This window comes from Scomber japonicus, chromosome 5 (assembly GCF_027409825.1).
Source record: "Scomber japonicus isolate fScoJap1 chromosome 5, fScoJap1.pri, whole genome shotgun sequence".
NCBI lineage: Eukaryota > Metazoa > Chordata > Actinopteri > Scombriformes > Scombridae > Scomber > Scomber japonicus.
Genome location: NC_070582.1, coordinates 28,690,660 through 28,714,938, shown reverse-complemented (window position 1 = coordinate 28,714,938; position 24,279 = coordinate 28,690,660). Strand labels below are relative to the sequence as shown.

The 24,279-nt window shown below is 40.3% G+C and overlaps 1 protein-coding gene across 1 annotated transcript in view; it reads right to left on the bottom strand.

The window, feature by feature from the left end:
• necab2 (N-terminal EF-hand calcium binding protein 2) overlaps positions 1 to 24,279 on the bottom strand; it is a 122,681-nt gene that overhangs the window by 78,882 nt on the left and 19,520 nt on the right. Inside the window, exons 3-5 of the mRNA XM_053318851.1 lie at positions 6,782 to 6,890; positions 3,654 to 3,679; positions 3,288 to 3,385 (exon numbers count right to left, since the gene is read on the bottom strand). Coding sequence (XP_053174826.1) covers positions 3,288 to 3,385; positions 3,654 to 3,679; positions 6,782 to 6,890 — 233 coding nt within the window. The remainder of the gene's footprint in view (positions 1 to 3,287; positions 3,386 to 3,653; positions 3,680 to 6,781; positions 6,891 to 24,279) is intronic.

The window sequence follows — 24,279 nt, the reverse complement described above, 5'->3', positions numbered from 1 at the left end:
GTCATTTCAAAATCCTTTTGAAAGTTAAAAAAAAAAGACATTTATCACAATCTCTTAATATATCTTGAGATCTGCGATATGGGATGAACATGACAGTATTAGAGAGACGGAGAGAAAATGAGTACAGCATATTAGAGGAAAGGTTGATGAAGTGAGTAATGAGAGGAGAGAAAGAACTATTTTAAAGGGCAATGTTAAACTGAAATGTGTGCAGTTGTTAATGCCAGTGTAGTGACTTAGCCTCTTACTCCTACTTATGGATTAGCAAATAAACAGTCCACTTAGATGTTTACTGAGGAGATGATTAGCCCTCCAGCTTTAAGGAGTCACTCTTTCAAATAATAATTGGCCAACTATGAAACACTCAATGTGTTCTAATGATATGAAGAGTGATTTTGAGTTGGAGGTTGGTTAGTTAATCAACAAGAATTCATTGTCAGTACATGCACAAGGTGGACATATTTGACATTTTAAAAGGTTTTTTATGTGTTTTTTTATGTGATGTTATATACAGCAGGCTGATGAAATCCTACCACCAGCGTTAACAGTACATTCAATTTTAGTATTCATCTGTGGATGCTTAAGGACATGAGCAAAATCGATATTCTCCCCTACCCCCGAAATCTAGGAAATAAAAGTGTTTGTAGCCTGATGTCATTGATCATTTGTCTGACTGTCTGTGATAACTTATTTTACACAATACCTCCCACTCCCACTAGTAAGACCGAGGCTGTCCTTACTGTTTAATCCCAGAAACATTGCACACTTGTATATTGTATAAGGAATTTATGTATATTGTAGATTTATATAATTACAGATTATTGTAGGGATCATTTATTGTATAGGGTATTTTATGTTATTTTTTATCACTTCACCATTACAAGGCTACTGTTTGTCAATTTTGAATGTCCTCCTAGGGGGATCAATAAATGTACCTTACCTTACCGTGTGTGTATTGAAGCTGCTGCTAGAAGCTTAGAGGTGACCATATAGTGGTCGAAATGGCTCCATGCACATGATGATAGGTGCAAGGTGTGCACGTTTAAGTAAAGTTATAATCGTCTTAGTGTGAGATGCTCCTGGGGACTGAAGATAACGCACATGGACTAATCCATCAGTAATGCTCCAAAATCTCAGTCTACTGTACCACAGATGTGTGAAGCTGAACTTACATTATAGATTTGAACTTTATGATGTATGTACTTTTGACTTGTTCTGCTTTCTGCTGATGCACAATGACCATGAAGGTAGGACTGGTCTCTACCAGTTTAGAGTGGTATGCAATGGCTTGTTTGGGGCCAAAGTTGGACATTTTCAAATCCAACAGTAACTACAGAGAGAGAGATAGAGAGAGAGATAGAGAGAGAGATAGATAGATAGATAGATAGATAGATAGATAGATAGATAGATAGATAGATAGATAGATAGATAGATAGATAGATAGATAGATAGATAGATAGATAGATAGATAGATAGATAGATAGATAGGTAGATCAACACAGGCTCCTAACAACAAATATCATTCTAACGCCAGTGCTCTCTTTTTCATACATTTAAAATGTGTGTATCTCACTGTGGGATCCTCACTGGGTTCATTTTTACGCAAGGTAACATGAGACCAGAGATTTGCTGTGCTACTAAAAACTGAGTCGGTGGCCCACTGAATAAATGTGACTGGAAGTAGAACACCTGAAGCAGCAGCAGTGAAGAAGAAAAGAGGACGAACACTGATGAGTTGATACAAAGCAACTGAAAATCTGAGTTGCAACGATAGTCTCTGCAGTAAAAGCTACAGTAGCCTTGCCATCTAAAACACACTAAAACACACACACACACACTCTAACACACTCACACACACACACACACATATAAAACCTCCACCAATATTCGCCTGGTCAGCAGCTCCAGTTTCAGTTCCAGTTTGGCTATTTGGCTCTTTGGCTGTTGGAGCTCTTCCACATTGCCCACAATGGATAATATAATGATATCACAGCGTCCGACAGTGAGGGGGAGAGATTGTGTGTGTGTGCGTGTGTGTGTGTGTGTGAGCACGTTTGTACCAGTGAATGTTACGGGGGAGAAGGACAGTATGAATGAGAGCGAGGAGAAGAGAGAGCATAAGAGATACAGCGAGAGAACAAGAGACACACTCAACTGATTGATTAAACAATGGACGCTCATTAGAGAAACTAGCCCGAGGTTGTGTGTGTGTGTGTGTGTGTGTGTGTGTGTGTGTGTTTGAGTGCTGCTGAATGGCCTGCAGCGGAAAGAAAGATAAAGACAGAGAGCTGGTGGATAGAGATACAGAGACACACAGAGCCGTTACAGGGCACACACACACACACACACACACACACACACACACACACAAACTCTAACATGAACATGGATATGGGAGTGTGGCTGTGGACATGCTGCTATATATAGCACATGGGAAAAACTAGGATAGCACATTACTATTTACCAGCTGACTGCCACACATACACACACACACACACACACACACACACACACACACACACACACACACACACACACACACACACACACACACACACACACATTGTTCGGTATGTTTGAAGGATCATTTGTGGATGCACTGCTTCCACATCTACACAGTTGATGCTTAAAATCACACACACACATACACTCACACACCGGTATTGACTGGTTGTCATGACGCTGGAGTTCACTGGTGCCAAACAGAACAGACATAAACAGCGTGTCACTCCTATAATATGATTCTTGTACCTCAAGACAAGCTGCTGATCATTCCTCTGTATTATCACCAACAGCATAGTTCATATGTGAAAAGTATTCTAACATTGCTCATCACTGAAGAAAGATCTAGAAATAGATTATGATTGGCTCGATGCAAATATGAATTATATTGACTGTTCTGACATAAAAGCAGACAGCTAAAAGTGAAACATCTCAGTTCAACAGCACACAGATTTTAAGGAAAACTGACCCAGAGCTCAAAGTGATGTGCTTAGTGAAGTGAACAAAAGCAGAATCATCCATCCAAAGAGTAGATTATTAGTTTAAGCGTTCAGTGAAATGCAACTAATGCATGTTTTCAATTTCATCGATCCAGCTCAAAATGTAATTACAATTGAACACATTTTAATTAAGATTATGTAAATTTTTATATTGGAGTCTGCCTAAGTTTCATTTTAGTCTTGTCTGTTATCACACAACATATTGCAGTTCATGCTTAAAGGGACAGTTTGACAATTTGGGGAAGAATACGCTCATTGGCTTTTATCTCGTGCACTCACTCTTACCTTCTTGGTGAAGTCCATGGCTTTGAGGATGGAAAGGTTAAGCGTCTCCAGCGAGGCCAGAACTCCCTCGTAGTCCCCCATGTGCTTGGCAAAGTAGTCTGCGCACACACACACACACACACACACACACACACACACAAACACATTGGCACATTACAAGATTTATCCAACTTTTAGTCACAAAACAATTTGCAACGGTTGGCTGAAAGTTTCTGAATTGATATTGTATATTTTAAAAGAGGAATAATTGCATTTTCTCTAAGAAGTGTTTTATAATAGATAAGAATGAGAATGAGGATAGTGGGAAGGAAGAGTGCGTGTGTCTGTGTGTGTGTGTGTGTGTGTGTGCGTGTGTAGTCCACTTACCACAGAGTTCCTTAGTGTCAACATTACTATCGCAGCATAGCGCAGAGGGAGAGAGGAAGGAAGGAAAGTAGGAAGCAAGGAAGGAAAAAGGATGGAGAAGAGCCGGGTCAGAAACAGAGGAAAGGCTTTTTGCATGCAATCACACACACACACACACACACACACACACACACACACACACGCAGACACACAGAAACGCACACATAGAGTTTGGCAGCCTGGGAGCAATCTAACAAGACTCTGTGACAGGAGTCTGAATCAATCCGCTGCCATCATTCATGCTCAGTTCACTGTATGGGGACTCATTTGGCAGCGTATTCTTCACTGGCATAAAGAAGACTTTGCCTGGTTGACTGACCGGGAGAGAAAGGAGAGGGGAGAGGGGAGAGGCAGAAAAGACGGACAACAAGAAAAAAGGACATGGAGCGAGGGAGCGGTGGGAGGATGAGGAAGCGGCAGACAGACAGCCAAATAGGGATAAGATTTAACTGATGATGGGAGAACAGGGGACTGAGGGGGAGACGGGCAGAAATGCTCCATCTGCTCATCTTGATAAGAAATTACTGCTCAGGGAACGCTGCACAACATGGAATACTATAAAAATCACCAGTGTTTAAACATCTCTTCCTCATTCCTTTTTTCAATATTTTAAACATCAGTACCAGACCAGTTTATGCTACTGTTATGATTGGATGATTCTATTAGGACCTCCTGAGTTGATGATGGTACATTTTATTTTAATAAGTGGCAGTTTCATTTTACATGCACCGTTTCTGCCAGAATTCATCCGGATCTATCACTGTGACAGATGGGCTTTTAAAAATATGCACTGGGAGTCTATATTTACCCATCATTAAGTGTATTTTCATGTTTTTCCAACGACATATGCAGCTCTCTGATATTTGTCAGTGTTGTAAAACTGTCTCGTCTAAAATAATAATAAATAATTAGGATCCATATGCTGGATCCAGATGTGTTCTACACTTTAACAGCAGAGGAAGTAAACCAGTCAATTCATTCACAGGTGATAATATGACTGATCATCCCTCCAAGTGTTATTAAGCCTAGAATATTCTACTTTATCATCAATAAGAATCAGCTGATGGTTTTATAGAGACATAAAATTTTATTAGTATCACATACACAGTAGATTGGTGAACCAATCAAAGGTGCAGTATTTCATTATAGCTGTGGCCCGAGCACTAGCAATTAATATAATCATGGAATTATTATATTATATGTTTATGCATTACATAAGTACTGGCAGTGACAGAACATTATGTTCCTAATATGATTTGTCATTTATTTTCCTGTTAATTTGTTTGTTTGTCCGTCACATCTGTTTTATTTCTATTATTTGGATTTCATTGCTGCTGTGTGCAATACAAAAATTAACATTATTTCATGTCTCATGTTGTATTTTTATGTTTTTTGATAAAGGAACAAGCAAAATAAGCAAAAATAACTTTTTTTTTTTTTTTTGTATAGCGCCTTTCATGAAACCCAAGGTCGCTTCACAATAACAAGCAGTTAAATGTGCCAATGAAAGGGCAACATCAAGTGAGTGTTGTCAATGAATTTGGTTAGAATAGAATGATTCAGTGCCAGATAAAACAGAAATGAAATCAAAAAATGATAAGAGTAACCAAAATGACCTTACAATGAAATGTAACTTCAGCTGAAATTTCATGTTCAGCCTCATCAGGAGAGGAGTGAAGGATGAATCAGACGACAGGAATGAGTGGCAGATGGAGAGAGGTGATGGGCAGAGTGATAGGAGAAGGAGGATGGAGGGATGAAGGCGATGTGAACGAGAAGAGATCGGCATGAAAATACAGACGGAAATCTCAGCCTGATAGGGGATGAAAGCTGGAGGTGGGAGGAAACCACAGAGTGACAGAGACAGATAGACGAAGGACAGGAAACAGGACAGCGCTCAGTCTCTGCCTTCTCCATCCCTCCTCTCCATCCATCAACTTCCTGCTTCAACAGCAAGCGCTTACGCAGTCATTTCGGCTTTCACTCGTGCAAATCAATAACCTCATCTGCTGTCACATGATAATGTTGAGGCCTGACATGCGGATGCAGAGTCTAATGAACAGAAACTTTTCCTGAGTGCGCCCACCGCAGTGGATAAGGTTTGTAAAGCTGCCATGGCTGAAGTCAGAGTGATGGCTGCACGGTCCACTTACCGCACTGATTTAAAAATCTCACCTAATGTTTGAGCCGTGTCAAGGATTTATATATTGAACCTAATTCAATTCTACAACAACCGTAAAGGTCAGCTTTTGTTCTGCTTGGTTTCATTTTATTCGAGGCGCTGCAGGATTCAGAGGTGATGTAAATGAGTTTTTTGATTACTCAGATCCCACTGTGTCAGCACACTTCTCCTGATTGCAGCCTCGATGAGCTGATTGGCTGATTATAAAGGTTCAACAAATTGATGTGATGAGAGTCATTCAAAACAGAGAATAATAGAGAGTCGGCGCCATAGAGAGGTTCAAGTCCCGGACAGTCCGGACAACTAATGCAAAATAATAAAAAAATGTAAAAAGAGGATGAAAGTTAAAAAAATCACTTTTTCCTTTTATCTGTTTCCGCCTCTCTATATTTTTTTTTACCACCTTTCCCTTCATCATTTTTTATTTTGTCATGTTCCATTTTGCTGTCACTTAACGTAAAGGGCTTTGGTACAAAAGGTTCCTCATAAAAAGAGCTTTCAGAACTGGATGTGACATTTCCTGGCGGCAGGATAAATTACATACATTTCATGTACGTGCACACACATGCACATGCACGCACACACGCACACACACACACACACACACAAAACCAAAAAGTGTGGTACTGAGGCTATGCAGCAGGAAAACAGCTGTGAGCACCTCTCTTCTGTTTCATAATTGATAGTGAGATGTGATCAAAAACAAAAGTCACAGTGGGGTGAGCACACACACACACACACACACACACACACATGCATAAATGTACAAGTATGCAGATTTATTTCATGCAACTGTTGTACGCTGTAGGCAAACACTCTCTCACACACACACACACACACACACACACACACACACACACACACACACACACACACATCCATGCGGTAGTGGTGTAGTACTGCTGACCTGGTGTTATCAGAGTCGATGGTGTGGAACAGCTTCTCCAGCTCTTCCTCGTTCAGCGTGCCATCGGAGAAGAAAGCCTGGAACTCATCCAGAGACAGCTTACCATCATCTGCAGAGACACACACATACACACACACACACACACACTTCTGTGAAATCATTTGTAGTAGGAGGTGTTCTCAGGTTGATATCTTGGGAAAACACCATGTTCTCTGGATAATTAGAGGAGCGTTTCCTGCGTGGTACAGAACATTAGCATAAGGAACTATCATTTAAAGTAATCGTGTGAATGACTTCATTTTATGAACCTGTCTTTTGCTTTTAAACGAGATGAAAGGACATAAAGTGACTCTTCCAGCTCCACCCAGTGATACTTCAAATTTGGTGCCGTCATCCCACCCAACCAACATTTGTTCCCTTAAATCCTTGGAGATTTTCAAGTCTTTCAAGTCCAAGTGAAGTCATAATTCATTAGTGTTAAAGCTGAGTCATCACTGGAATGATTTTGTTAAGTCCACACCTCTTTATACTGTATATCTCTAACATCTTTTTCAAAGTTTAGGTCACTGTAAAACCCATAGGGAAACCTCAGTCACTTAGCAAGACATTTCTTTTCATTTTTACACCTCTGACTGATTCAACATGTACCAGAGAATCCACATGACCCCAAACTTTGCTTCCTCAAAGTCCCTATTATTAAAAAATATCTGTTAAGAACACATTTATAGTGCTATCTGCCCCTGTTTTGTTCTAAATAAGCTTGTTTTTATTGTGCCATGTTCGTTCGGTATGTTTTGTGGTACCATACCACCACTAACAAATACACACACACATACACACACATCCTCCGTATGATCATTGCCTTCTAAAGCTGCTGTGAAATCAATCCAGCATGAGCTTCAGTCTGGTACAAACCGTTAGACAGACAGCAGGCATTCAGCTAAGCACACGATGCCGATTATGTTTCAAAACCTCAAAGCCTTTTGGTAAGCGCTGATAACCAAGACGCACTAACAGTGGATTGCTGCTCTTATTATGTAACCAAATAAAATGCCAGTAAAAGACATTTTTTAAAAAGGTAATGCTGGTGCGTAACATGGCTGTATCTGATTGACATGGAAGGCTTCGATCTATCATAGCAAATGCCATTTGTTGTTGTTTTTTTCATATGACATTTCATCAATGTGTATGTTTTTTTAATGGTCAGCCCTAGAGCAAGCCTGAAGCATCTTTCAAGTCCGATTTGGGTTCTGTAAGCAAAGTGTTCAGGACATGCATAAGACATTTCCCAAGTTTAGAACTGTGATCTTTCGTATCAGGTGTAACGCTGCACTGTTTTCATTTAGTCCTTGCTCTCACTGCCACCATGCAGCATCCCTACCACACTGCAGTTTCTATTATTCCATCATGCAGTAATATAAGAATATAAATAATCAATGCCTCCAGAGCAACACATCGATCGTGCGTTCTCAAATTAGTAGTGCATTTGATGACTTGACTCGAGAACTACAGAGTACAGACCTACATTCCCTCCCTGCTGTATTGATTGATTGACAAATTTTTTTTCTCTATGTTTCCTAAACCTTAAGTTCCCAACATAAAAATGTCAATTTATGGTATATTTGTTTATATTACCATAAGCAATAGTTAGCTTCTTCCCATACTGCCTGCTGGAATGCATGCCAAGCATACCTTTAAATAGCATAGCTAGGTTTTATCAAACAAGGGGACATATAATGCTTTTTCTTATTCATTTACTGCTATGATATCAGGTACTAAACATAGTCAAAGTTCCAAAACGTAAGGTTAACATATGTAGAATTGGACCCTGACGTCAGCTCATCCTACATGCCCATAAACAGCTGTTTGTTCCGTAGCCTTGGTTGCTAAGGTTTTATGTTTTTTGCGTTATATTTCAGATCATGTTTCAGCTTGAACATGAACAGCTGTATATGAAAAATTGACATTTTGTGTAAAGAACAAGACAAAGAAATGAAAGAAGTCCTACTGCTACTGTTTGTTTACTTAAGCACCAGAAGTTGGCTGAGACACAGCTTCTGGGGTCTAATCAATCAGAAGAGAGTTGGCTCTTTGGAGGATCTAAGCCTTGAAAAGATAGAGGATGAACCGAAGGGCTGCATAAAGGGCCAGTATGAGTGAAATAAAGAGGGTTTTTATTCAACTATAAAGCATGCATAGATATTCCAGCGAGCCCTAGAATAAAAATATAGACCTGAAAATGTACATAATATGCCCCCTTTAACTTCAGGATGATAAACCTCTGGTCGAAAGACGTTTAATCTCTGACTACACCCAGCATCACTAATACATGTGGCCAAAGTGATGTCAGAGCATACTGATACACACACTAGAGTACACTTCTACATAACTATAGCAAGGCACGAAGTTGAGGTCAGCAAGAAAAGGCTTTTCAGGGGCTGTTGAGTTACACGTTCAACTCAGAAACTTTTATAACTTCTGGAGGATATGCATCTGGTCCCATGAGGGGCCATTATAAGCCCTTTTTATTAAAGTGAAAATGTAATTTTCAGTACAAAAATGCCTCCCTCCCTCTGCCTCTGCTTTTCATTGTGCAGGAATTGTATTGAATTCATACTGGATGTTACATCAGGCACAGGAAAGAGTGAGGTTGTGACAGTCCCTTAGATTAAATTAATACTGCAGAGTATTTTTAACCAATTCAACAAACAACCAACATCTGCTTTTGCTGTTTAATTGCAATCCAGTATGAGCTTTCCTCTGGTGGACGGGTGGCTCTGCAGTTGGGAGTGGTTATTCCTGGATTTGGCTCCATCCTGTATCTGCCTGCAAGTCTGCCTGACTGTCTGTCTCACCACATGATGCAGAGCTAGATATCAAATATTAATTTCCTTGCCCTCAAAGTGTGTTTGTCCTTGAGTGTGCCTGACTGGATGCAGCAGGTTGAGCTATGGGACCACTGCAGAGCATGAGGAAACCACAGGGACTGGAAGGACTGCAGCTTTACAAAAAGCTGCATTCAAATGTGCTGCTTAAGTCTGCCTTATCTATTCCCTCTGCTGTTTCTCAGTTACAGATTAGGGAGGCATAATGTATGAATTTCTCATTTTTTGGCCTCCTTCACTCTAGCGTAACAGGAGCATGGCTGACACATGTCCAGGAGAGAGGTAACGAGATGCTGCCTCTTGTTTTGACCCGTCAGAAGAAAAAGCTTCACACGGTTCTCAAAAACAGACTAACAAACTGTCATAAAACTTCCAGGAACTTCACAACCTGAGCCAGTAAACACTCTTTTTGGCTCGCCTCCCCACCTCACTTCATCCTTCTCCCCATTAGTCTCGCCACATCTTTTATTTCTGCTCTCCTCTAGCTCCTTGTTAGAGAAACACAAAGTAGAGACCGACTCTAAGATACTGTGCCACATTTATTTCTGTTGCACACGGTGACGCCGAGTAAGAAATGCCTTCACACGCGGCTTTCACTTTGGTGACACTTGGCATAACCTTTCCAGGACAGAAGGCATGTTTGTTTGAGGCGGACTTCTGAAATGCCACTTCTTGTGTTCACAGCACCAGTCCCTTTCCTCTTGGGTGCCACTGTTTATTTGTAGTCGATGGCCATGACTATTTTCTGTTTCAGGGTACAAAGGACGTCTGCACACTGTTAAGCTCCCAATCAATAATTGTATCTTTTTGGTTGGGTTCTCTCAAAAAAAGAGAATAGAGTTATTTATTGGGAGCTTAACAAGGTGCAGATCACACTTCTTTTGTATGCTACAATGTATATTTTTTTGTCTCGAATAATTTGGCTGGATGTGCGCACCACACCGCTCATGACTATTTCTAACCTGCCCCTTCTCTGGCGCAGCAGTGAAACAGCACTGAAAGGAGAGGCACTGGTGTTTAATTCAGCAGTGACCCAATTTACTGCATGCAGCCAGCTAGCCCGGTTAGACCCACTTAGGAATTCTCCAGTAGCACACCAGAAACAGAGCAACACAGACCCGAAGCAAGGCAGATAGCTGGCTAACCCGATTTCCTACAGCATGAGATACACTCAAATTACACATGTCTGACAAAAAACTACAGCTTCTCTAATCCCTGGCCTACGCTGCACCACCGTCAAATACTGAAATACTTATTACTTCACATGACACCCACTGTGAAATGTGTCATGTAATGTGCCGCTACCTTATTCTCAACTGGGAAAGTCTATTTTTTGCTGTCCCCCAATATAGTGGTCAGAGATCATGGGCAACTTCTAGCATCCATGGAACATTTCTGATTCTTCCTTTAATCTGAATCCTGCATCTCAAGCTACTGGTTCCCCCTTCAACTCATTTAAGAACCACCCACATTGAATAATGTACTGTAACCCTGACAACTTACTAAGTGCACATGGTAGCAACTATGGTGATGCAACAGCAAACAGCATCCTGTGTCTCTAAATAAGACCCTGTAGATTGGTCCCCATTATTTTGAATTAACCATTATTTGACTGTACAAAATGGTCAAAGAAGGGAAATTGTTTTTTTGATGAGGCAGGAAATGACCAGAACTCAAATGTTTCTTTTCAAACAGCATTGAGGAAATGAGTGGACAGTCCTGGTAAAAACTTGAATTATCAATGTTGGAAAACTTGTGGGTTTTTTTTATGTAGCAGCACACTCAATTGAACTTGCTGATACAGTGTAAAATAAGCAGTTTCACTCACACCTGCACTTCTTACTAAAGAGATACCTTTCAAGTATCACTATACATGCATGAGCTGCAAAACAATAAATCTGTGTCGTACATCTATGCAAATCCACCACATTGTATTCAAAAATGATCTTCAACTGTTCAAAAAAAAAAAAGTAGCAAATCAAGATTACTTATTACATCATTAGCAAAAATTACGTTATTGGTTCATAAATGTTATTAAATTATTTGCAAGTTATGACATTATCGGTTTTATTACATTAAAAAACGGGCATAAAACTTTATTACGTTAATGTAATAACAGCCAATAACGTAAAAAGTAATAACGGCCGATTACGTAATAACTTTATTAACATTATTGACTAAAAGTTATTACTATATTGGTTCAGAAAACTTAATTTTTTGCCAATAATGTAATAAGTTATTAGATTATCGCCCATTATTATATTAAAAAACAGGCATGTTATGTTATCGGCCGCTACACACTTCTAATCATTTTTGATGTGTAGAGTCACACTGCTGTCAATTTTGTGTCTATATTCAATGAAAATGTTCAAACTAAAGATTACTGATTTCTTTATGCCCCATATGTAGTTAAGATCTTTTTTCTTGATTTGCTTGTGTTTCGTCTGTTTGCGTGTATTGCACAATTTAAGTGAAGTCCATTTGGAGTAACATTTGCATCTCACTGACACTATCAGGCCACCAAATTAAACACCTAGTACAACTTTGACAATGTTAGTCTCAGGTGAATTCTATTCCCTATTTGCATTGCTACATTTGGAGACTTTTTAATTTGTACAGAAACAAGGTCCTGTACTGCTAATGTAATGCCACAGCAAGATAAAATTATGGAAATCTCATCCAAGAGGGATCGCGAGGGATCAAATAAAGCACCTGCTGACTGTTTATTTCTGTTCTTATTTATTTTCTACCAGTCCCTCATGTCTCAGATATCTTTAAACAAAGAAGAGGTCTGAGTCATAAAATATTTGCCAACTTAAACATGTTACTGTCTATTTGGACTGTACCTCAGATCTGTTCAGGACAGCTGAGAATTGATTTTTATTATTATGAACACACAGAAAATGAATGAAACCGTGCTTTATTTCCTTATAACTCATAATGGTATAGGGCTGTTGTTATAATGCCCAGAGGAGGAGTCATAAACAGAATGGCATTTTCAGATGTCGCCTTTGATTAAAGTTCTTCATTTTGCAAATACCACACAGGAAATCATGTAACTAAAAACCTTTTTGTTCAGCCAATCATGGAAAAAGGCAAATCTGTTTTACTCTGGTGCATGATAGTGTAAATTACAGGTGGTGAAAATGTCATCAACACACCTTGTCATTTCCAGCCTGTCTAACAGCAGTGGATTGATTCAAGAGCAATTATTGAAGATGTGATTCACCTTTGTAAACACAACAGCTTTGTATGCTTACCGCAAGCATGATCAATTTCACCTACATTATTGTTTCTTTTCCTTTCATACAGAAATCATCCTGCATAAAAGTTACTGTCAAATAAAAACAATTACATTTGCTTTGGCTCTGCTGACTCACTTTTTGTTTTGGGCGTGTTAATGTGGATGATAATCATATTTGACATTTAGATTCTGGTGGAAGGTAATTCAACTCAACAATATTACTGAAATAAACAAATAATTTTGTACATCAAAAGGCCTTGCGCTACCCGCTTGAAGTGGATGTTGCTGCTAGTGTCATTTTTGTTCAGATATTCATATGGTTATGATGCTGTGCACACTGGAAAGACTGTATTTAAAGATGGACATAGCAAGGTGTGATGTTACATATTGGTTTGCATTGGAGCTGGTTGCAGTTTATAGCCAGGAACTTCCAAATTTAGAGGACGGGGTGTTGTATTTTTTGCTGTGGAAACACTCTGACACCTATAGGACTGAGGTGAATGCTATAGATAACTGTCAATACTATGTGCTGCATGCTTGGGCTAACATGAGCTAACAGGGAGGTTAACAAGTAACATTAATCTTGTGTGACAGCGTCTTCTGGGGGTCTTGTTAGTTAACCGCATAACCACAAACAATAGACTGTATATAAGGATGGATGACATGACAGCTCCACAAAAGTGAAGGCAAAATATCTCCCCTTATTGCCCCCTGGTGGCTGGTTGCAGTATAGGTCATATGGGGATTAATTTGTGATTAACAGCCCTAGTTTTTAGATTATTTGTTTGTAAGTATAATTACTTATTGATGGGTTAAAGTGGGTTTCCAATGGGTTCACTGTGGCTTGGTTCTAAAATAATATGTCTACCTGTAGAAACACACACTACTGCAGACCCTTGTTTCTTTTTTTAATGCAGTGCTATTTTTATCTGAATGTGGCCCAAGTCTTCGTCCCAAGCTAGCTCCCCTCTAAAGTCAAGGCTTCAAGTATGAAAAATGAACAAACCCTCCCCCACCTTCTCCTTCCTTACTCAGAGAGAGACTAATCCTTGCTCTGGAATAATACCAACGGTTTTGTTCTGGTCACATCAGAGCCTGCAGCCTTTGTTTGACTACCGCCGAGGGAGGCCATGTCTTGTGGCGCATGGTGACGGTACGAAAGAGTTGGGGGTGAAAACGCTGGGGTAGAGACATCACTGCATGTGTCAGGATTTTTAAACCACATAGTCTAATGCTGACCCGAGTGCTCCATGTTTGTACATGTGTGAGAGTAAATGAGAGAAAGAAATAAAGAAAGCAAGTGAGGTTAGAGAGAGGACGGTCAGAGCAGTGGACCTACTGTGCTAACTGCTCTCTCTTTTTTCAGGGCAGACTAAAGAGAAGCAATTAGCACTTCCTTCTTCCTGCTGGGCTCCACATCCTGCACACAGCAGCAGCATCACACTGAGGTGGAAGACAGACTGAACGTGCCATCTTCTAGTGAAGTCTTTCCTTCACTGTATGTCTGAGGCACATTGTCTCCTTGTGGTTTTATATCATTATAGAAGTGTGTGCATCAAAGAGAACAATTCTCTTAGTTTTCTCTCATTAAATTGTCCTCTCTCTCTGTTTCTCATGCTGATTAGAATTATTTTTGGGGTGCTACATGATGGGTTGTCATAGCAACAAGAAGAGGGGGAAATAATCCTCCTTTCAGGCTCAGGATATCGCCATATCACTTTCTACTGCTGTACACCATTAACACTTGAACGCACGCACGAAAGCACACACGCACACACGCACACACACAAAACAGCAGTAGCCACTTTATATAACTTAATCTGCTGCTCCCTTTGTATATGGACAGTCTGTCTCACACCATTTGCACTACTTTGTAAATATATATTCAACATTGCCTTGTTGTCCCTCCTGTTAGTGCTTGAAGCTTTACAACAGTTTTTTCATGTTTTACTTTTTAGTTGCACTATTGTTGTCGTGTTTATTATTTATTTTATTGTTGTCTACCTCACTGTGGGTCTAAGAGAAACATGATTTAAATCCTCTACCTGTCCTGTACATGTAGCAGGTTCTACATTTGAGGGGCCTCTCCTTCAGATGTAGATCTAGTTATTTAGAGGGTGGGTAGCCTTCATCTTGAAGTCAAAAAGTCCACTGAGGTTAACTGAGCCTTTCTGAGTCTGTGGCCCAATCCCAAACCAGTCCCTACCCACTTTACCACCAAGTGTTACTCCAAATCAAGTAACAGTCACAGCTGTGGAAGGAACTTCTAGTGAAGGGAGAGGGTCCAGGCAAAGGGGGAGTGGATAGGGTGAGGGGATAGGGGCTGGTTTTGGATTGGGCCTGTGTGTTGTCTACTGAAGTAGCGTAGGTTATGTCAGGGCACTCCAGTTTCCTCCCACTTTTCTTTATAACTATGAATCAATTGGACACTCTAAATTTCTCAAAATCTCATTGGTTTCAATAAAAGTCTAAATTTGAATATCTGCTTTGTCTTTTTTTATCATTTGCAATCAAAGCTCTAAATGTGTAACTCAAAATGTGTTCTGTTTTACTTAGTGTGTCTGATAAAAAGTGACATGAGGACCGGCAAGGTGACGTTAAAAGTGTTATGTTCCAAAACTGTCCACTAGGCAGAAAGATGAACAAAAATGATAAACAAACTTACACACTTAATGTCATAAAACTTTCTATCATTTTTCTTGTTTTAGTTCTTGTCTCTGTTCTTTCAGCCATCTCTCTCCTGTTTTCTTGTGTCGCTTTCTTGCTCACATAACTTCAATCCCTCTTCATTTAACCTTTTAAACTTGTTTTTCTCAAATTTGTCTTTCTCTCTGTAGTTTACTATCAAAGTGCTATGTCAGTGAGAATTAGGGATGTGTTTCTCTGAGCTGGTATTTCCCTCTTTGTCTAAATTATCTCACTTTAGCCAATAGTTCTTATCTGTAGCCAAAGGGAGCGGGAGTGTGTGTGTGTGTGTGTGTGTGTGTGGTTCTGCCACTGAGCTGTTCCATCTGATAGATGAGGAACAGGAGTGATTCTCACTGAGCCGTCAGCTCTTGTCCTTTCTCCCTATCCATCATTTCAGCCCACCTGGAACAAGCACAAGCACAAGCACACGCACACACACGCACACACACACACACACACACACACACACACACACACACACACACACACACACACACACACTTCCTTCCCACTACCCTCATTCATTCACACACGCACATACTCTTGTATGTATAATTTGGCATCTCACTTAGGACTCCCTAGAGAAACATTGCTTTAAAAAAAGATAACAGTGGTGTTTTACTTTCTAACCAATCAGCTTTCACTGTTGATCTTCTTGTTGGACAGCATCACTCACTATGCTAAAGTGTCCTTGAGGAAGACACTAGATTAAAGTATCACATCATTATTGACTGGTGTCTTTCCAGTCTGATCCCACAGTAAGTACAGACAGATGTTCGTCATTCTGAGTAACTGCTGCTCAGTATTCACCATCAGATTATATGAAGCCAAAAAGCTATTTGGTGACAATTAAACTGTCCCAGTGATTAGCTGAACATATAGATATAAGGAGAAATCACCTTTTATAATAGGTGTATTGACTTCATTTAAAACAGCCTTTTAAAATGTTCACAACAGTCATACAGCATGTTATTCTCAACTCAAGGAGACAACTAACAAATTAAGCTCTCGGTAGACCAGAAAGAAGCCATGACACAAAATATGTTACTATGCCACTGCTTTGAAAACTGGGTCATAAACTCTGCTAATAGAAATGCTGCACAACACTGAATACAGACAAAAATACCTACAAAAAAATGATTTGAGGGCAAAATTATACAGTTTCCATTGATCGGTTCATGTTTTTGAAAATTTGTCATAAAAATGATCGTTTGAAACCACGGATATTCATTAATGAAAGCAGAAAAGGGTAACTGTTTTTTCGGCTGATGACCTTTTCAATTTCAGCAACAAAGAGCCTTTCCAGTTTGGGACCTGAGGCAAGAAACCCTACAGCACCTCACAATAATTATATTAGGAGTAAAACTGGTCACACAAATCCTTTTTGAAAGTCAATGTAAAGGAGTTCTGAGGGATGTTTTAGCCCTTTAACTTTAATCACATTTTTCCAGAGCACATGACGACTTCCTACCATCCAGGCAAGGTTTGGTTTCCCTTTTGCTTCAATATACTATGCAATAAGTTAAGTACATTCTTACATTCAAATATACACGATGTTAGTTACCTATTGTTGGGTAATTGAAAAGATCTGTTTTTTAGTGCTGGGAGGGATTCTTAACAAAATCCAGGACCTAAATTGTCTAGTAAAACAACACCTTTTCTACACTCCAGTAATGATCAAACCTGAACACTTACATCTGTAAAAGTCTTGATTAGCAGGTAGCCCCCCAAATCTGAGATGTTTGAGCATGTAGATTATTGATTATATAGAAATATGTACATCATGACAGCTCCCCATAATTGAAGCCAAACATCTCAATTGTCCTCTGATGGCTGGCTGCAGGTTAGGTCATAAATCCCGCCCCCTCCATGTTAGCGGATAGGAATCAAGCAAAGCTAAAAAGTCAAAGTACACGTCAAATACATTTTTCCTAAAGATGATTGATTACTGTTGTAAAATAGGTATTTGACAATGTGAAAATGGGTCCTATCAGACTCGAATGCAGAACATCACACAAGCAAGATGTCAGCTCTGAGAAAGCAGATATTTTGCTTTCACTCCTGCGTAGCAGCAAGAAGTGGAGACACATTCATGTCTATATACTTTCAGTGGTAATGAATTAATTAACAAAGAGATCAAAATGGCCTCTGGCATTTAAATTTAATTTTTAAAATGATAACGCGACTCTGACAATAGGATCAAGGAAGCAAAATGTTAAACATTTATCTGAAGCAAGTTTCTATTCTCTAAAAACGGATCTTAATAGAGACCTGGAATGGATGTAAACCAACAGAAATCAATCTAAAAACTTTTGAAAAAAGATCAGCAATTTGTCAGTGCTGCAAGTATTTGAACCCTGTCACAACAACCTCTCTGACAATAAATATCTACAACCTCTGACATGTCTAAGTGCATCTGTCTGGCTCAGAGGCCCGTCAATCATTTCAGTTCCTGCAAAGCAGTTTTTAGTTATGTGAGCTACAGTGATAAATACACAGCCGTCAGTAGAGTCCAAATCTAACAAGACACTGTAAATATTCATAAGTGTTGTGTGATGTGTCCGGACTCAACAAGCTGCTTTGTGTGTAGCTAAAGCATCACTGTCCTCCTAATTCTAAATAAAAACAGAGATGAGGGTCATGATTTGTCTTAATGAGAAGGATACAATCCTTTCTCCATCTCCTCTGAGACAGATGGTTCCCTAGTGTAAACAATACACTGTCTGTCTGGATAAAGAGATGAGCCACAGTAGATGATCATCATTCACTCTTATCTATTTTCTGTCTCAGCGGAGAGTGGAATGATATGTAATCATCATCAATCTGCTGGCGTAACATAATAATGTTATTATTAGAGGAATGTGGCTGTATGCAACACAATGGGTATAACAGTGGAGATGTTGTGCGTGTGTGTGTGGTTTGTATGCACACCTCAGTTCAAGAAGTTACTGTGTATGTGTGTGTGTGTGTTTGGTCGGGGGACCTACACTAATGATGAGTAATCCTGGACCGTGATGGTTGATAATAGCAGCGTGTCAGTACACTAGTGAGGATGATGCATTCAGGTGCCTGTCTTCACTGCCAATCCAGCCATCTGAAACCCATTGGCAGCCTCTCCTGCTTCATTCAGCCCTTTGGGGATGCCTCATTTGCACAAATTGTGTTTTATGGTTCCTGTTACAGCCAGATATTCGACTTCACCAGCCCATAATTGACTACCATTGCCCACAACGGTGCTTTTTTAATGCAGCATGATGGTGTTTAATGGCAGATAATAGAACATCGTGCTGGCCCTCTTTGTTGTTAATGTTATCACATGGCGCCCTGGTGACTCTGCAGATTAACAAGCTTTCCACAGAAGCTGTCCATATTGTCTTAATGGATATGTAGATTTGTTCTCATTAGAAGCATCATGGTATCTTCTTTGATTTAAGATGAAGTGCTGTGGATGTGACGATGATTACATGGGCGTGATTTCTACTGTGGATGGCGAGACATGCCCTCCCCACTTTTTAAACACTATTCTTTGTTTTAGTCTAATCACTTATTGCTACAATCTGATCCATCCATCCATCCATTTTCTGCCGCTTAAACATGGCCGGGTCGCGGTGGCATTGGGCTGAGCAATGTAACTCAGACATCCTTCTCCCCAGCAACGCTCATCAGCTCCTCCTGGGGGATCCCAAAATCCCAAAGCGTTGCCCAGACCAGGAGAGATATATAATCCCTCCAGCGTGTTCTGGGTCTGCCCCGGGATATCCTCCCAGTTGGATGTGCCCGGAACACCTCCAGAGGGAGACGTCCAGGAGGCATCCTGACCTGGTGCCCATACCAACTCAGCTGGCTCCTTTCGATGCGAAGGAGCAGCTGCTCTACTCCTAACCTCCCACGGATGTCTGAACTCCTGACCATATCTCTAAGGCTGAGCCCAGACACTCTCTGGAGGAGGCATTTGGGCTACAGTCTGATGTCTATAACAATTACTGTCCACTGTTATTCAGACAAGAGAAGACAAGAGTTGATATGTTAATCTTGGTCGCTTTAAATTACTTAAGTACTGCCTTGGGCTTTATAACAAAGGGTAAAGCTCTACTCTCTGAAGAAGAGTGTTTAGTAAATAAATACAGTATTTATCATAAAATCTGGGAGTATTGCTCAATGAAAGCTAAATGTGATTTTAAGTGGTGTGGTTAGTGTATTCATGATACCATCATTTACATAGCATTTCTTTTTTTATGACACTACCATTTGGAAAACTTGATGACAAATGTTATGACAATGTGTTTGGCTATCTGCTAGATTGACATACATGCAGGAAATAACAAATGTTGCGTAGTGAGTAGTGTGGAGATGAAATTTTGAAATTCAGTATTTAGTATTCAGTTGCACAATTAATCAATACTAATATCGATCTGTTGTTGTCATTTTTTGCTAAACATAAATCATTAAGTGCTCTTAAGATATAGGTTAGGTTTCAGTTAAGAATTAGTTGAATACCATTGTACTCAAAATGTCAATCAACCTACCTTGGTCAAATCTTAAACACAAGTCTATAATTTCATAAGGCTATATTGTGGTACATAGACAGTCATTGAGGCACAACAGTAGTTTTCTGGTTGAATGTTCAGCTCAAGTCTAGAAGGCCCTACAAGTCATGATCAGATGAACATGAATCAGAGTTAGTTCAGGTATTGCACATCTTTATTATACCACCCAAATACCACCCAAAAATCCACTTGAATGCAGGAAATCACATTTACTTTATCCAAAATTTCCTGGGGGTGGACCTTCAGCTATGTGTTTGCTTCAGAATGAAACCAATGTTGTCCATCTCCAGTATGCTGCCCCTATCAATGGCTTTGGGCCCTACAAAACACCAGAATGCAGGGCACAACATGGGTACAACAGCAAATTAATTCCAATTCCCTGATATTTGAGCCACCAATGTGTGTGGCTGCGTGCGGGACAAAATTTTGGTCACCCCCGACAAAATCTCACTCCAAGGTTTTTTGAGAAGTTGGCAGCTCTGGCTAGATACATTAGCTAAATAGGCTACGCCACCACATAGCCTTAGATGATGCCAGTTTCCCTCAGTTGTCATTGGTGGTATTGCACCAAACAATTCCCTTCAGCTCAAAAAGCACTTTCACCATAGACAGTTGTTGACAGGATTCCACAAGCAAGTCAATTATTACTCTTTCTTTTATGATTTTTTCATCATTTTTGTAAAACTTTCCCAGAGCCCATTGAAAGACATTTTAAACATTGTGACATTATCCTAATGCAAAGTCTATGGCAGTAGTCACCAACCCTGCTCCTGGAGAGCGCATGTTTTAGATACCTGCCCACTCTAACACGCCTGATTCTAATTATTAGCTTGTTATCAAGCAGCTGAAGCTTGTCAAGGGCTTGATAACAAGTTAATTATGAGAATCAGGTGTGTTAGAGTGGAGAAATACCTAAAACATGCAGGGCAGTAGCTTTCTGGGAGTAGGACTGGTGGCCACTGGACTATGGGCTTAGAAGGGAACCTACAGGCATGGCCTACTGTACATCAGTCATCACTGTTATCAGTCACACAATGCTGAAGCAAACACGGAAGCTTTTTTAGCTTATGTGTAGGGTAAAGAGTGTTAGATGGCCAGGATCTGTTCTCATGCCCTCCACAGAGCAATGATTAATAGAAATGTAAAATTGTCTGACAGGTAAAAGGAAAAAAAGAGATCTTGTGCATATGCAGAGGGGAGGAAATGAGAGGGTCAGGGAGTTCAATTGCATTGAGGAAACATGAGAAGGAATCTGAGTGAAAGTGGTTAAAAAGTGAAAAGAGAGATGTTTTAATCATTGTTACCGTCAGTTTTCTATTCTCCTGGCCTTCCTCTCTCTCTGATTTCTAACCTACAACCTGCAACTCTTTACTGACACCTGCTTTCTCTTCTTTCTCTTGCTCCTCTTTCCCTCACTCCTTCTGTTTCCCTCCTACCACCTACATTCCCCTGAAAATAAGTAGTGTGTTGTGTCTGGAAATGAAAAGCACCCCTTCTGATTTCTATGGAGGATTAAAATGTTTCAATTATCCCCCGCTCACTCTCTCTCTCTCTCTCTCCCTCACTCTTGAGAGCAGAAGAAAAGGCTAAAAGTTTGCCGGCAATCCGCGCTGATGGGCTGACGGAGGATGAGAGGCTTTGAGGCAGGCAGTTAACAAGGCACACACACACACAAACACACTCTTAACAGCGTGGATGACACTAAATCCACTCCAGTATACTTCAGTAAATCTCGCAAACAGCTCGACAGAAGCAGTGTTTTTTAAATAAGACAAACAATATTTGACAGCTACTTTTCCATAAGAATTGGCGCGAAAAAACTGGCGCCCAAAAACTGGCACCCAAGCAACGACATGAGCTGTTTCAGGCACTCTAACAGTGAGATATAATCAGATCAAACTGGATAACAACAACAACGCTTCAGCACATTTATCTGACCTATACAGCAGCTTTTTCTGTCACATTTTTTAGAGACAGAGTATGCTTTTGTCAACCTACCCTCTCGTTCTAATCTGTCCTTTGATACGCCTGTGAGTGTAGGTAAGGATCAGGAGAGCCTGTGTCTACTGCCAGCTCTACACCTTTCAGTACTTCCACGCATGGACACTGATAACAAGAGTTGGTTCTCGCTTCAAGTCCACAAAATCAACAGCAGTGTGTTGTTATGACAGAATTTATATGAGCTGCTAATATCTGTCATCTGAAATTGAGTTTCTGGCCTTTAACCTGACAAGTCTTCCCGTATTTTTTTTTTACTTGGCAGATGTGTGATTTAAATACAAGCTACAGCACAGAGATAAGGTGCTGTGCATGGGTAGCCACCATGTTGATTTGTTGTAGCATATTGGTGTGGTGTAGCTGTTTGTGGTTGTTGTGAACATGAATCATGTCAGAGGGGACTGTTTTTCGTCAAGTATCTGCATGAACATGTCCTGTGGTTTCCGATGCGGAATGGAATTCAAATGTACTCATTTTGTTCAAGTGTTTGGTTTACATGGGTGGGAAACACAATAGGCGGTCATCACTGCTTGGAAATACAGTTGTCTCACTGATGCCAGCTCATATAGTAAGGATATGAGGGTGGGAGTGAAACCCGGGTTGTTCTCGAAGTGAGGCGACGCAGCGAACCAATGAGGCACACTGCAATTACAATTTTTAAAAAAAACAATCTCTCAGGCTGAATGGCAACACGAGTAGCAAACAATTCTCCGGGTGACGTGACATGCATGTATATCTGTGGGTAACAGATGTTGTACTAGATGCCAGCTGCGACGTGAATATCAAATCTAACTCGACAGTAAATCAGTGAAGTGTGGTGGTAATCTAGGAGCAGCTGTGGTGTCAGGGTAGAGGCATGGTTCCAGGTGTGGTGGGAGGCAAGTATCAAATAAGAATTGAAATGACATGAATATCAGTGATGGCAAATATCTGACAGGCTTTGCCAGTAACGGGTCATATGGGTCACCATGTAATGTATGCATATTGGCAGGACAGCTTTCTGGAGGTAATTAACAGTCTTTCAATCATCAATGAATGAGAGTCTATAGCCACGCTAGACTGTGTTTGGGCACGGTGGTGCTTTTAGCAAAACGCTCACATCAGCATGCTACAGTATCATGCTCACAATGACAATCCTAACGTGCTGATGTTTAGCAGATATGGTGTTCGAGGTTCATCATCCTAGTTTTGCTAATTAGCTGATGGGATTTGGTCATAAACCAATTGGACAAATTGAGATTTTGACCTTAATGACGCTAAATGGTGCTAAATGAAAGGTCAGCAAACACACTATCACAATTCATCCGTTGGGTACTATGAATGTCTAAACCAAATTTCGTAGCAACTATCAAGTAATAGCTCAGACATGTCACTCTGAACCAAATATGTCAACCCAGGGGAAAAGTCAGGGGCTCACCCAAGTTAGGATTTATCTACTATCCACTGTAGCAAGCCTGTCTGTACAAAATTACATTTTTCAAAATTCAACCCATCTTATTGCTGTTGATATTTCAGTCTGGACTGAAGTGGTGGAACAACTAGTGGACTGTCAGAACAACATCCTTGGAGCCACACTGCTAGCCTTCAAAACTTGGGAAGGGAAGCTGTCTTCAGGGCCCAGTGTGATGTCTTCAGGTAACAAAACCTGAACATATCTAGCTTACTGTCATCTAAAACCAAGAAATCAGCAATTTGAGAAGGACCAAGTAAGTTTGGCAATTTTGTGCTAAAAAATCCCCATCAGACCATGAATAGTAAAACAGCAATTCATCAATAGTTTTTGTTAATTGACTCCTCCATCAACCAGCTAAGAGTTTCAGCTGTAAACACACCTGAATGTGAAAAGTAAGCCAGCTCAGTGTGCCCTCAGTGGGCGACACAGAGTGTAGAGAATGAACTGAAGGCCAACAAAAGCTCCATTTACACAACCAGTTCAAGGCGGGGATGCTGTACCTTTATTCCACCTCGCAGTTTTGTATAAAAGGTACAGACATGGAGTGTGTGTGTGTGTGTGTGTGTGTGTGGGGAGGGGGGTCAATAAGCCGGCTATAGAGGTAGTCAGATGGCTGGATCAATGTCTGTGTAAAAGAGATAGGTAGCACAGCAGGACAGGGGGCTGACAGGGAGCTGTTATGA